This window comes from Polistes fuscatus, unplaced genomic scaffold (genome assembly GCF_010416935.1).
Source record: "Polistes fuscatus isolate 324 unplaced genomic scaffold, CU_Pfus_HIC Scaffold1, whole genome shotgun sequence".
NCBI classification, from domain to species: Eukaryota; Metazoa; Arthropoda; class Insecta; order Hymenoptera; family Vespidae; genus Polistes; species Polistes fuscatus.
In genome coordinates, this window is record NW_025112997.1 from 9,283,221 (window position 1) to 9,295,316 (window position 12,096).

The 12,096-nt window shown below is 30.5% G+C and overlaps 3 protein-coding genes and 1 long non-coding RNA gene across 4 annotated transcripts; 3 read left to right on the plus strand and 1 right to left on the minus strand.

The window, feature by feature from the left end:
• The first annotated feature begins 1,732 nt into the window (after positions 1-1,732).
• On the plus strand, positions 1,733-4,026 carry LOC122513354 (farnesol dehydrogenase-like). The gene is made up of 3 exons (XM_043629675.1): positions 1,733-1,932; positions 2,044-2,173; positions 3,663-4,026. The coding sequence occupies exons 1-3, from the start codon at positions 1,733-1,735 to the stop codon at positions 3,858-3,860; spliced, it is 528 nt and encodes a 175-aa protein (XP_043485610.1). The 3' UTR covers positions 3,861-4,026.
• Positions 4,027-4,162: 136 nt separating this feature from the next.
• On the plus strand, positions 4,163-4,747 carry LOC122522555. Its single transcript, XM_043643739.1, has one exon. The coding sequence runs from the start codon at positions 4,163-4,165 to the stop codon at positions 4,745-4,747; it is 585 nt and encodes a 194-aa protein (XP_043499674.1).
• Positions 4,748-5,306: 559 nt separating this feature from the next.
• Positions 5,307-6,685, minus strand: LOC122513363. Its single transcript, XR_006302734.1, has 2 exons — positions 6,486-6,685; positions 5,307-5,520 (listed from the first exon to the last, which is right to left on the minus strand). It is a non-coding gene; the product is annotated as an uncharacterized LOC122513363 (long non-coding RNA).
• Positions 6,686-6,738: 53 nt separating this feature from the next.
• On the plus strand, positions 6,739-8,641 carry LOC122513323 (farnesol dehydrogenase-like). Its single transcript, XM_043629645.1, has 5 exons — positions 6,739-6,975; positions 7,219-7,390; positions 7,455-7,581; positions 7,692-7,821; positions 8,276-8,641. Exons 1-5 carry the CDS (start codon positions 6,844-6,846, stop codon positions 8,474-8,476), a joined length of 762 nt encoding a protein of 253 aa, XP_043485580.1. The 5' UTR covers positions 6,739-6,843; the 3' UTR covers positions 8,477-8,641.
• The last annotated feature ends 3,455 nt before the right edge of the window (positions 8,642-12,096 follow it).

The following is a 12,096-nucleotide window of genomic DNA, read 5'->3' on the forward strand; positions in this document are numbered from 1 at the left end:
ATCACTATCGTATGTAATAATTAGAAACACAGAAAAAAATAATTATTATTTATATTGATATAAAACACTTAATGTATATGTAGAAGTACTACATATAAATGAATATCTCCAAAAATATTGATTGTTTGTGAATATTAGTAATAAAGGTTGTTTTTATAATCTTTTTTAAAGTATTTTTGTATAATTGCGGTTAACTGAGAGGTTTGTACTCATTATTTATTTATATTATTTATAAATTATTACATTTGTATTGTGCTCAGATTTTTCCAACATAGAGTCCTCTGGTGATTGTGGTAAGCTATGGTGGGGAAGCAAAATGGTTAAATTAAAATTAAGAATTAAAACACTTGATTGAAGTAATACAAAGTGTAATATTTTATTTGCTTGTCGTGGAAAAGCATTGCGGCATAAAAACCTTCGTTAAAAAAATTCGATAAAATAATGAACGGTGTCCAACCAAAGATTGGACATGTGGTTCACCTCTCCCTTGCTTTGATTGTATATGAATATAATAATGAATCTCATCTCGCTTATAGAAGTGTAAAGAGTTCTTATATACTTCGCTTACTTTACTTCGTCGGTTTAATGCTTTCGCGGTGATACACCTCTCGCTCCTTTGTGGAAGTATAAGGGATACTTATACTTCGCTTATTTCGTCTCTCTTTGTCTCTCTCTCTCTCTCTCTCGTATGTGGAAGTATAAAGGATACTTTTATTTGCTTATATAATTATACTATAATTTGCTTGTATATGTTACCGGCATAGTTGGAAATCCGTCATCGCTAGTAATACTCCGGCATTGTCATAAATGCAAAGCCGCTTTTTGACAAAGTCGGAAACAGATAAATTCTTACAGATTTTTCCTAAGCATTGAATATAACACTTTGGTATCCTATAGAAAATCAAATTACTATTAAAACAACGTTGAAAAGAATACATTATCACGAACAGGCACAAAAAGCAAACGCAACACTCCATCCCCCACACTCAACCCACACACCGCTTTCACACACACACACACACAAAAGCGAGCTTGATGTAGGTGTGAGACTACCGTGTCGCTATAATATGCGTACCTCTATAAACTGAACATAGTCAATGTTGGTGTGTTATTATGTAGGGTTTACTGTTACTTATCGTAGAAGAAGATTATATTACGTTTAGACCAATATTCATAGAGATTTTCACAGAAAATCTGTATCTTTTCTTCCCTATCGTATCGGAAGATAAGCGGGTTTAGAACGAAATGTTTTATACCTGTATTCTATTGAAAATCATTCGAAAAGCATAGTAAAAAAAATTTGTTTTTAACTAATTAAACACCTTGACTGCTCCGCGAATTTTTGTGTGCGGGTTATTATGTGAGGCTTGTTGAAACTACGCACACCGCTATATTATGCGCACTTGCAGTTTTATTGAAACTTACCTCATGCCGGTGTGTTATTATGTGGGGTCTATTGGTTTTTATCGTTGTAGATTACATTATGTTTAGACAGATATTCGTAGAGATTGTTTGTGACTTTACTGTATCATCCTTAAATTCACGGTATAGTCACAAACAAAAGTTATTTTACAATTTTCACTTAAATTGAGATTTTTATGTTAAAATTATTAAAATGATAACTAAATTTCATTCTTTTAGAAACTTTATATCAAAATTTTAATTATAAAAAAAAATAGTTGGTTTAAATCATCTATTTCAACAGATATTAAGAGATATAGATTTGATGAAAATGTCATTAACTTTTGTTTCCGATTCTACCGACAAATCATCCTTAAATGAAATAATTAAAATATGTCCTTTAGATTCGTCCAGATCCGATTGGAACAAATTATTTGATGTTAATGTGTTAGGAGTAATCGATTGTACGAAACGTGCCGCTAGAATGATGTTAGATGCTAACGTGGAAGGTTGCATTATTAATATCAACAGGTTTGATAGTTTATCTTTATCATTTTTCTGTTCATTGTGTTATTGTTATTATCGATTGTTTATTGATAAATATAATGGATTGTATCATTCTAATATACTTTCTTATTTCAGTGTGGCAGGTCACGACGTTGTTTCTTTTCCGGGTATTTCTTTAAATATGTATCCAGCAACCAAATTTGCTGTCCGAGCTGCTTCTGAGATTACAGCAAAGGAATTGCATGATAGTAAAATTCGAGTGACGGTAAATATGTGGCCAAGTTTAATATGTAAAAATAAAATAATTTATCCTGCTATAACTAAATTTAAGTGAATTTCTGAAATCTGCGAAAGTTTTAACATCATACTAAATTTTTTTCTTCGATAATATTGATATAATATTATTATATATTAGGTGTACAACTTTGTTTCCGCTGGTTTTTTCCTAAATTCGAGGCTTTATTGTAAATATGTGGTTATACATTTATGATTCAAAGTATTGTCCATCGCTGGTCACTCTTTCTCCTATTTTTTGAACAGCGTTCGAGTTCCATGTTCAAAAAACTGTTCATCTTTTGAAGCGATCTTCGAATCGATGCAATTTTGTACTTCTTTATAATACCGAAAGTGCTTGTCAGTCAGGTTTTGTGGTATTGATCGAAACAAATGATAGTCAGAGGGAGCAATGTTTGGAGAATATAGCGGGGTGCGTACGTTTTCTATATCAAGTATGTTTTGACCACTTCAGAAACGTGAGGTCGAGAATTGTCATGCTGCAAAATCACTTTATCGTGTCTCTCGTTGTATTTCGGCTGTTTATCTTTCAACGCTCGGCTCAAATGCATTAATTGCGTTCGATAACGATTGCCTGTGATTATTGACACAAGTCTTCATTTAATAATACCTCCAATTCTGCATTTTCGAAAACTTTCATTCTTCCACCGCTATGCCGGTCTTCGACGTGAAAATCACTGTTCTTGAAGCATGAAAACACTCATGAAATATTTTTTCTCTAACAGGGAGCTCATTATAAATATTTGAGACCATTCGATGAGTCTCAGCCTCAAATTTTTACATATTGAAGCAAAAAATTAAAACCTCCCGCAAATGACGAGAATTTGGTTCATAAACTGACATTTTCAATCGATAACAACTTTTAATTGAAACATAAATCGAATAATGTTTCAATGGGATTTTGTTGACAGATGCCCAAGCTTATTGTATGAGGCATATATACGCAGCATCATATATCATACCTATATTAAGCTGACTACATATTGACACCGGTTGAAAATTGATGACTAAAAATAAAGAGAAAAGTCATCGGGTTGGGAAAAAGCACGTGTATTTGAATATTTATGCGATCTTTGCTTTTGTATATATGGGTGATTGACTCAGGGGTTTTGGGATGAGGCGTCAAAGTACTGTCATTCAATTTTGGTTACCAACAGAAAAAAAGAAAAGAAACGTAAATTTATGATTAGGCATGCCGGGCCACAGGTTGAGTATAACTGGTATAATGCATTTATATACTATATTAATTATTATAATAGTATAAATATACCACATTATAATATTATATTTTATAAATAAGTATAATTTATAGTCAGCAAATTTTTTATTTCGTATCATTGAAATCAAATTTAAAAAAATATAGGAAACTTTCAATTTATATACAATTATGGAGGGTTAAGAAATTCGTAGAATAAATGCGAAAAATTATTTTTTATTGATATTTCTCCCTTATATTACAGAGTGTTAGTCCAGGACTTGTGGCTACGGATATCATGGCTGCCAGCAATTTTGAGATACAAGATGTACCCAAGCATTTTCCTGTATTGAAACCTAGTGATATTGCAGATGCAGTTATTTACATAATTGGAACTCCCCAACGCGTTCATATTACTGAACTGATTATTAGACCATTGGGAGAACTTAAGTATGCAGGTTAATAATAGTATTAAGTTTAATATTTGATATGGGTATTATATTGGTATTTCCATGGTTATAAGACAATAAAGGTACAATTTTTGTAATAATGTAAAATTTGACTATGAACTATATCATTTTATAAATCTACTGTAATACACTTGATAAAGCTTAACATGTGCCACATAAGATATTTTTATTTTTATCCCACTTTTTATCGTCTTATTCTTTAGCAATTTAATTGTAATCAGCTTTACTATACAATTATATAAAAATTGGACTAAGACAGGGCGACAGTCTAATCCCGATCCTTTTCTACTTGATCATGGACGAAATAATAAAGGAGGTGCAAACAGCTAGACGAGGATTTAAGTTAGGAAAAGAAAAAAGAAAAATAATATGCTACGCCGACAATGCAGTCATCATGTCAGAAGACGAAGACTACTTGCAAAGGATGTTGTACAAATTTGAAAAGACGGTAGGCAAACTTAACATGACTATTTCAGTACAGAAGACCGAATCACTCACCATCTCCAAGGAGCCCAGACGATGCAAGTTAGCTGTATATAACAAAAGCGTAAACCAAGTTATGCGATTTGAATATTTAGGAGTAATCATTACGAGCAACAGAAACCTAGAGGAGGAGGTAAGAGAGCAAGCAACCAAAGCCTCCATAATCTCCGGATACCTTAAGGATATCATATGGAGAAACAAGCATATGAGCATTAAAGGCAAGGTACGCATATACAAGACTTGTGTCAGACCGATAATGACATATACGGCAGAGACAAGAGCAGAGTCCGCGATATCAAAATGTATCCTGAGAATTACAGAAATGATGTCGCTACGAGCCATAATAGGGAACTCACTAAGAGATAGAAGAAGAAACAGAGATAAGAAAAGAATGTGAGACCCACGACGTAGTAAGGTGGATAAGAGGGAGAAGAAGAGAGTGGCGAGACCATGTAGACAGGATGGACGGCAGTAGACTACCAAAGGTGGCAAAAACAGGAAAAATTGGAACAACGAGACCACCTGGAAGATCTCAAGAAAGGTGGCAGGAAAGCTGAACATCATCAACACAAGATCAACAAACGCCCTATAAAAGAGGACTATATAGCTAATATATGACAGGACAAAGTCCTAATAATAATAATAATTAAAAGAAGAAGATTTACTATAAACAATGTTTAATACTCTTTTACTTCAAAATTAATGCTTTTTTAAACTATTGGGTTAGCAACAGTGTGATAGTGGATTTTATCGATAGACAAATCACATTTAGTTCGACCAATCGGTGAGTAATCCTCTGTTATAGTTAGCAAAGAAAAAGGCACGGTGGATAGCGAAGTTCGACTTGCTAGAACATAGGTGGCAAACTTATAGTTGACCGTGGTGAACGCCGTTGACTAATAAGTATTATATAAAGAAACAAATAAAAGGATTACTGTAATAAGTAAATACATAAGTTCAACAAGATAGCTCTTTTTATTCTTTCTGTATTCATTTTTCTCTTACTATTAAACGAGATTGAGAATTACATAAAATGGAACGCTGGGCTGGTAAAATAGCTATAGTTACTGGTGCATCCAGTGGAATTGTTGTCATTGGACGTCGTTGTCATTGGAATTGCAGGAATTTTATTACTTTTTTCTTTCTGTCATTTTTAAACTTGTTTTTATTCTAAAAAATAGATCCTGTCTTATTAGGGTGAGTGTAATTGTAAAAAATTAAAATTTATTATATATAACATTATAAAGAATTATATTAATTTATTGTTATTATAATAAATTACATATATTCAAGTAATTGTTAAATTATTTAAAGAAATGATATTTCATAAATGTTTATTATAATATAAAGCTATTGCTAATGAGTTAAATAAAAAATAAGCAGTGGCTATTGAACAACTTTATTTTTTCACACAATCACGTGAAGAAATTGAGTATCTTTTAAGGTTTCAATCTTTATCTGGTTCCTCCTTAAAAGTTACGATGTTTGATAAGATATTATATCAAAAAATTAGAAAAAATTTAATTTGAACCATACGAATTGCGTTAATGTATTCTCCAAAAGTTTGTTTAAAAATGAAAACTTGTTGCCGATAGTGTTGAACTGAAATTTGTCCCATAAAACTAAAACTTTTCTTAAGCTGTCGATTTAAATAATCAAAATTCGATTACAATCGTCATAAAAGTTTTCACTCTGGTCGTACAGTCCTAAGCAGTCATTCATTTTTTAAATATTATTACATATCCAGGTATTAAATATAAAAAGAGTCTGCTCATCATTTTGAATAGGTTTATGTAGTCAAAGTCGTAAAAAAATTTACATTTAAAAAATTAAGTAGAATGTAGAAAAAGTTTAAGAATTTTTGGTATAAATAAGCTGAAGGAACGATTATAGATCAGGATCTTTCTTGAAAAATAAAGTACTAAATAGAATTGAGAAATGATCTAATCAGTAACTTGATGGTTTTAAAAGCTAGTTATACTGGAAAAAAATAATATTAAACCGTAATCGTAAGATACGTAGTAAAAAACCGTTTGTCTTTTATTCTTTAATATTATTTAAAAATAGATATATTAAATAAAAATAATAAAATAAAAAATGCTTTGTAATCAACATGAATAGGTATACATACTTACATGTAACATGACAATGCATTTTCGAGGAGAAAAAAACACCGATAGTGCGTGATCAATTTCAAGTGATGTTTATCGCGATGATATCATATTAAAAACAAAAAATACATGCGAATTACAAGTACGAATAGAAGGAATGTAATTTTTCCGTTATATACATCAGTAGCTACGTGCAATGCTACCATGATTGTTCATTCTATTTATTTTAATAGAGCAGAAATAATTCAAGGTTACACGTTTGATTACGGAGCAAGAAGATCGCTACGATCAGTAGAGGACGTAATTTCAACGAGATAACACGTTATATTCTTTCTGTATTCATTTCTCTCTTACTGTTCAACGAGATTGAGAATTACATAATATGGATCGCTGGTCTGGTAAAATAGCTATAGTTACTGGTGCATCCAGTGGAATTGGATTAGGAATAGCAAAAGCTCTTGTTCAACATGACGTCGTTGTCATTGGATTTGCACGAAGGAAAAATAAAATGCAGGTAATTGTTTGAATTTTATTACTTTTTTCTTTGCATCATTTTTAAACTTGTTTTCATTATAAAAAATAGACCCTGTCTTATTAGGGTGAGTGTAATTGTAGAAGATTAAAATTTATTTTATATAACATTAAAAAAAGAATTTTTTATTATTAATACAATACATATATTCAAGTTATAAGAATTATGTTCAACGCTTTACGTGAACTGTTATTTTCATTATTAAGATAAAATCATTTTTATTAGAGCGAGATGCAGGATGTTCATGGGAAAGGTAAAGGAAAGTTTTATGCATGGGAGTGTGACATCTCAAATCCTGAAAGTATCGAGCAAGCCTTCCAATGGGTCAAGAAAAATTTTGGAGTAGTTCATATTCTGGTGAACAATGCTGGTGTCTCATCAAATAAGAAACTTATGGGTATGAATTACATATTTTGTATAGAAATAATATTTAAATGAAATAATTAAAATATGTCCTTTAGATTCGTCCAGATCCGATTGGAACAAATTATTTGATGTTAATGTGTTAGGAGTAATCGATTGTACGAAACGTGCCGCTAGAATGATGTTAGACGCTAACGTGGAAGGTTGCATTATTAATATCAACAGGTTTGATAGTTTATCTTTATCATTTTTCTGTCATTGTGTTATTGTTATTATCGATTGTTTATTGATAAATATAATAAATTGTATCATTCTAATATACTTTCTTATTTCAGTGTGGCAGGTCACGACGTTGTTTCTTTTCCGGGTATGGCTTTTAATATGTATCCAGCAACCAAATTTGCTTTACGTGCTGCTACTGAGATCACTGCAAAGGAATTGCATGGTAGTAAAATTCGAGTAACGGTAAATATATGCCCAAGTTTAATATGTAAAACAATAATAAATTATTCCTTTATAGGTAATTTACTTTAATATCTAAAAAAACTGATTTTAAATTTTGTGCTTATGATATAACACTATACTATTTTGTATATGCTGATAATATTAGTGTAGTAATATAATACAAGTTAGTTTAGTTTATATTACTGCAGGTCTTTTTAAAGTGTGAATTGTAGCTCTAGACACGATCGTAATAATGTCAGCAACATTTAGAAATTCCTGTTCGTTCTACAACGAAACGTAACACTTTTCTACCTTTTATAAGTTTATAATATTAGTATAATTATATAATATAGAATATTTTATTTACATACTGCGGACTAATAAATATTTTAATTTTGTTATTATGCAACAAATGAAGATTTAAACAGAAAAATTTAAAGAAATCACTTTTTCGCAACACTTATTAATATTACAGAGTATCAGTCCAGGATTTGTAGCTACGGATATTTGTGAAGCCAACGATATAGACATAAAAAATATACACGAGCCACTTCCCATTTTGGAATCTAGCGATATCGCAGATGCAGTTATTTACATAATCGGGACTCCCCAACGCGTTCATATTACTGAACTGATTATTAGACCATTGGGAGAACTTAAGTATGCAGGTCAATAATAGGATTAAGTTCAATATTTGATATGGGTATTATATTAATATTTTTATGGTTATAAGACAATGAAGGTACAATTTTTGTGATAATGTAAAATTTGACTAAGAACTATATCACTCTCAAAATCTACTGTAAGAATCTTGATAAAGATTAATATGTGCAACATAAAAGATTTTTATTTTTATCCTACTTTGATCGATTTATTCTTTATCGACTTAATTATAATCAGCTTTACGATAAACAATGTTTAATACTCTTTTACTTGAAAATTAATGCTCTTTTGAACTATTGGGTTAGCAACTGTATGATAGTGGATTTTATCGATAGACAAATCACATTTAATTCAGTTTTTGGATATCAAAGATCAGAAATTTGATGAACGTAGAATTATGACACTGCCCTAAACGATGGCAAAAGGTCATCGACGAAAACAGACAGTACTTAATTGAATAAAGGTTTATTTTTCAGCAGACATTTTGATTTTTTCTTCGTATTTAAAATGTGTGTGTACTTATGTAAGTACATAACAAATCATACTACTTTGGCGTAACAAGACAAAATAACAAATAATTAAATTTAAAAATTATATTTTTTTATCACTCAATATTCAATGTTTATATAAAATGTATAGAAAATTATGAGTGTGAATTAAGCAGACTGCAGACAATTTTAAAAAATAAGATACTCATATTATAAATATAATTTTTAAATTGTTAAAAAAGCACGTGTTTAAAATTTTTGTATCTAGATACGATTCTTTTTATTTAATTGAAAAATTTTTTAAGTTATTTTACGTTAGTCAGTATTAATTTTTAAAAATTAGTCTGCAAAATTCACACTTATAGAAAAATAATTAATTTTCTATATATTCGTACATATATTAACAATTAAAATATATAAAAAATAATTGAAATAAATTATTTATATATTTATTTACTTACTATATATAATTAGTCAATGGCTATGGCGCAGTAACGCACTGGTTCCTGCTCTATCATTAAGTCAAGCAGTGCTGAGTACGATAAGTATTTGGATGGGTGAACCGCTTGAGAAAACCGATGTGCCGTTGACGCCCAAGACTCTCCGCCTAATTAACATCTAGAGCTGGTCTCAAGCCCAGATAAAACGAGAGGGTTCGGGATATAACTAGCACCCTACTCACGGTAAAAACAATAAATCGCTCCTAGAAATAGCAATAAAAAAAAAGCTATTATAACAGGATAATGTCCCAATAAAAAAAGGAAGAAGAAGGAGAAGAAGATATATAATTATTTAATAAATAAAAATGACTAAAAAAAAACGATAAGCAAAAAGAACTTATGCTTCTTATAAGGGTATATAGAAAATTAATATACAAAAAATATAATCAAAATAAATTATTTATTTATTAAGTATAATTATTTATCATCTAAATGATTATTATTAATATTTAAATCTTTATTAAGTAATAAAGTAATAATAATTTAGAAATAATTAGGAAATAATGTAAACAAATAATAAATACCTCATTTAACCTCAATTATACAAAAATACTTTAAAAAAGATTATAAAAATAACCTTTATTACTAATATTCACAAACAATCAATATTTTTCGAGATATTAACAATTATTTAATATCAATCACTATCGTATGTAATAATTAGAAACACAGAAAAAAATAATTATTATTTATATTGATATAAAACACTTAATGTATATGTAGAAGTACTACATATAAATGAATATCTCCAAAAATATTGATTGTTTGTGAATATTAGTAATAAAGGTTGTTTTTATAATCTTTTTTAAAGTATTTTTGTATAATTGCGGTTAACTGAGAGGTTTGTACTCATTATTTATTTATATTATTTATAAATTATTACATTTGTATTGTGCTCAGATTTTTCCAACATAGAGTCCTCTGGTGATTGTGGTAAGCTATGGTGGGGAAGCAAAATGGTTAAATTAAAATTAAGAATTAAAACACTTGATTGAAGTAATACAAAGTGTAATATTTTATTTGCTTGTCGTGGAAAAGCATTGCGGCATAAAAACCTTCGTTAAAAAAATTCGATAAAATAATGAACGGTGTCCAACCAAAGATTGGACATGTGGTTCACCTCTCCCTTGCTTTGATTGTATATGAATATAATAATGAATCTCATCTCGCTTATAGAAGTGTAAAGAGTTCTTATATACTTCGCTTACTTTACTTCGTCGGTTTAATGCTTTCGCGGTGATACACCTCTCGCTCCTTTGTGGAAGTATAAGGGATACTTATACTTCGCTTATTTCGTCTCTCTTTGTCTCTCTCTCTCTCTCTCTCGTATGTGGAAGTATAAAGGATACTTTTATTTGCTTATATAATTATACTATAATTTGCTTGTATATGTTACCGGCATAGTTGGAAATCCGTCATCGCTAGTAATACTCCGGCATTGTCATAAATGCAAAGCCGCTTTTTGACAAAGTCGGAAACAGATAAATTCTTACAGATTTTTCCTAAGCATTGAATATAACACTTTGGTATCCTATAGAAAATCAAATTACTATTAAAACAACGTTGAAAAGAATACATTATCACGAACAGGCACAAAAAGCAAACGCAACACTCCATCCCCCACACTCAACCCACACACCGCTTTCACACACACACACACACACAAAAGCGAGCTTGATGTAGGTGTGAGACTACCGTGTCGCTATAATATGCGTACCTCTATAAACTGAACATAGTCAATGTTGGTGTGTTATTATGTAGGGTTTACTGTTACTTATCGTAGAAGAAGATTATATTACGTTTAGACCAATATTCATAGAGATTTTCACAGAAAATCTGTATCTTTTCTTCCCTATCGTATCGGAAGATAAGCGGGTTTAGAACGAAATGTTTTATACCTGTATTCTATTGAAAATCATTCGAAAAGCATAGTAAAAAAAATTTGTTTTTAACTAATTAAACACCTTGACTGCTCCGCGAATTTTTGTGTGCGGGTTATTATGTGAGGCTTGTTGAAACTACGCACACCGCTATATTATGCGCACTTGCAGTTTTATTGAAACTTACCTCATGCCGGTGTGTTATTATGTGGGGTCTATTGGTTTTTATCGTTGTAGATTACATTATGTTTAGACAGATATTCGTAGAGATTACCCTAAAATATCTAAATCTTTTGTTTCTTATCGTATCGGAAAGTAAGCGGGCTTAGAATGAAATATTTTATATTTCGTTTTTTACTTTACCGGTTTTTCATTTGTCATTCTCAAGAATTTATAGGAAATGTGAGAAATATGAATACATTTACGACTTTTTCATAAGGCGCTTCGCATCAATAACAATGCAGGGCTATTACTAGCATTGCCGGATTTCCGACTATGCCGGTAACATAATATATATCGTTTTCTTGTCACTTTAGATCCGTCCTCATCGGAGTCCAGCGAAAGAATAGGATGAGTGTCTTTGTTAATTGACCCAGCAGAGTGTGCTTAACAACAGTTTGAAGAGTGGGGAGGCGCAAATAACAACATTTGAATATTCTCTAAACAACTAGAGGCATGAAAATTATCACTTCGAAATTTTTTTAATGATTAAAACGCACATTTTGAATATACGCTAAGAATCTACGATCTTTAGGGATCGTACAA

What these genes read in the sequence shown, in the direction of transcription:
- LOC122513323 (XM_043629645.1), top strand. Translation starts at nt 6,844, where the DNA reads ATGGATCGCTGGTCTGGTAAAATAGCTATAGTTACTGGTGCATCCAGT. An exon ending in GAAGGAAAAATAAAATGCAG is followed by an intron (nt 6,976 to 7,218) that starts GTAATTGTTTGA and finishes CATTTTTATTAG; the next exon opens with AGCGAGATGCAGGATGTTCA. An exon ending in GTAGTAAAATTCGAGTAACG is followed by an intron (nt 7,822 to 8,275) that starts GTAAATATATGC and finishes TTAATATTACAG; the next exon opens with AGTATCAGTCCAGGATTTGT.
- LOC122522555 (XM_043643739.1), top strand. Translation starts at nt 4,163, where the DNA reads ATGGACGAAATAATAAAGGAGGTGCAAACAGCTAGACGAGGATTTAAG.
- LOC122513354 (XM_043629675.1), top strand. Translation starts at nt 1,733, where the DNA reads ATGTCATTAACTTTTGTTTCCGATTCTACCGACAAATCATCCTTAAAT. An exon ending in TGCATTATTAATATCAACAG is followed by an intron (nt 1,933 to 2,043) that starts GTTTGATAGTTT and finishes TTCTTATTTCAG; the next exon opens with TGTGGCAGGTCACGACGTTG. An exon ending in ATAGTAAAATTCGAGTGACG is followed by an intron (nt 2,174 to 3,662) that starts GTAAATATGTGG and finishes CTTATATTACAG; the next exon opens with AGTGTTAGTCCAGGACTTGT.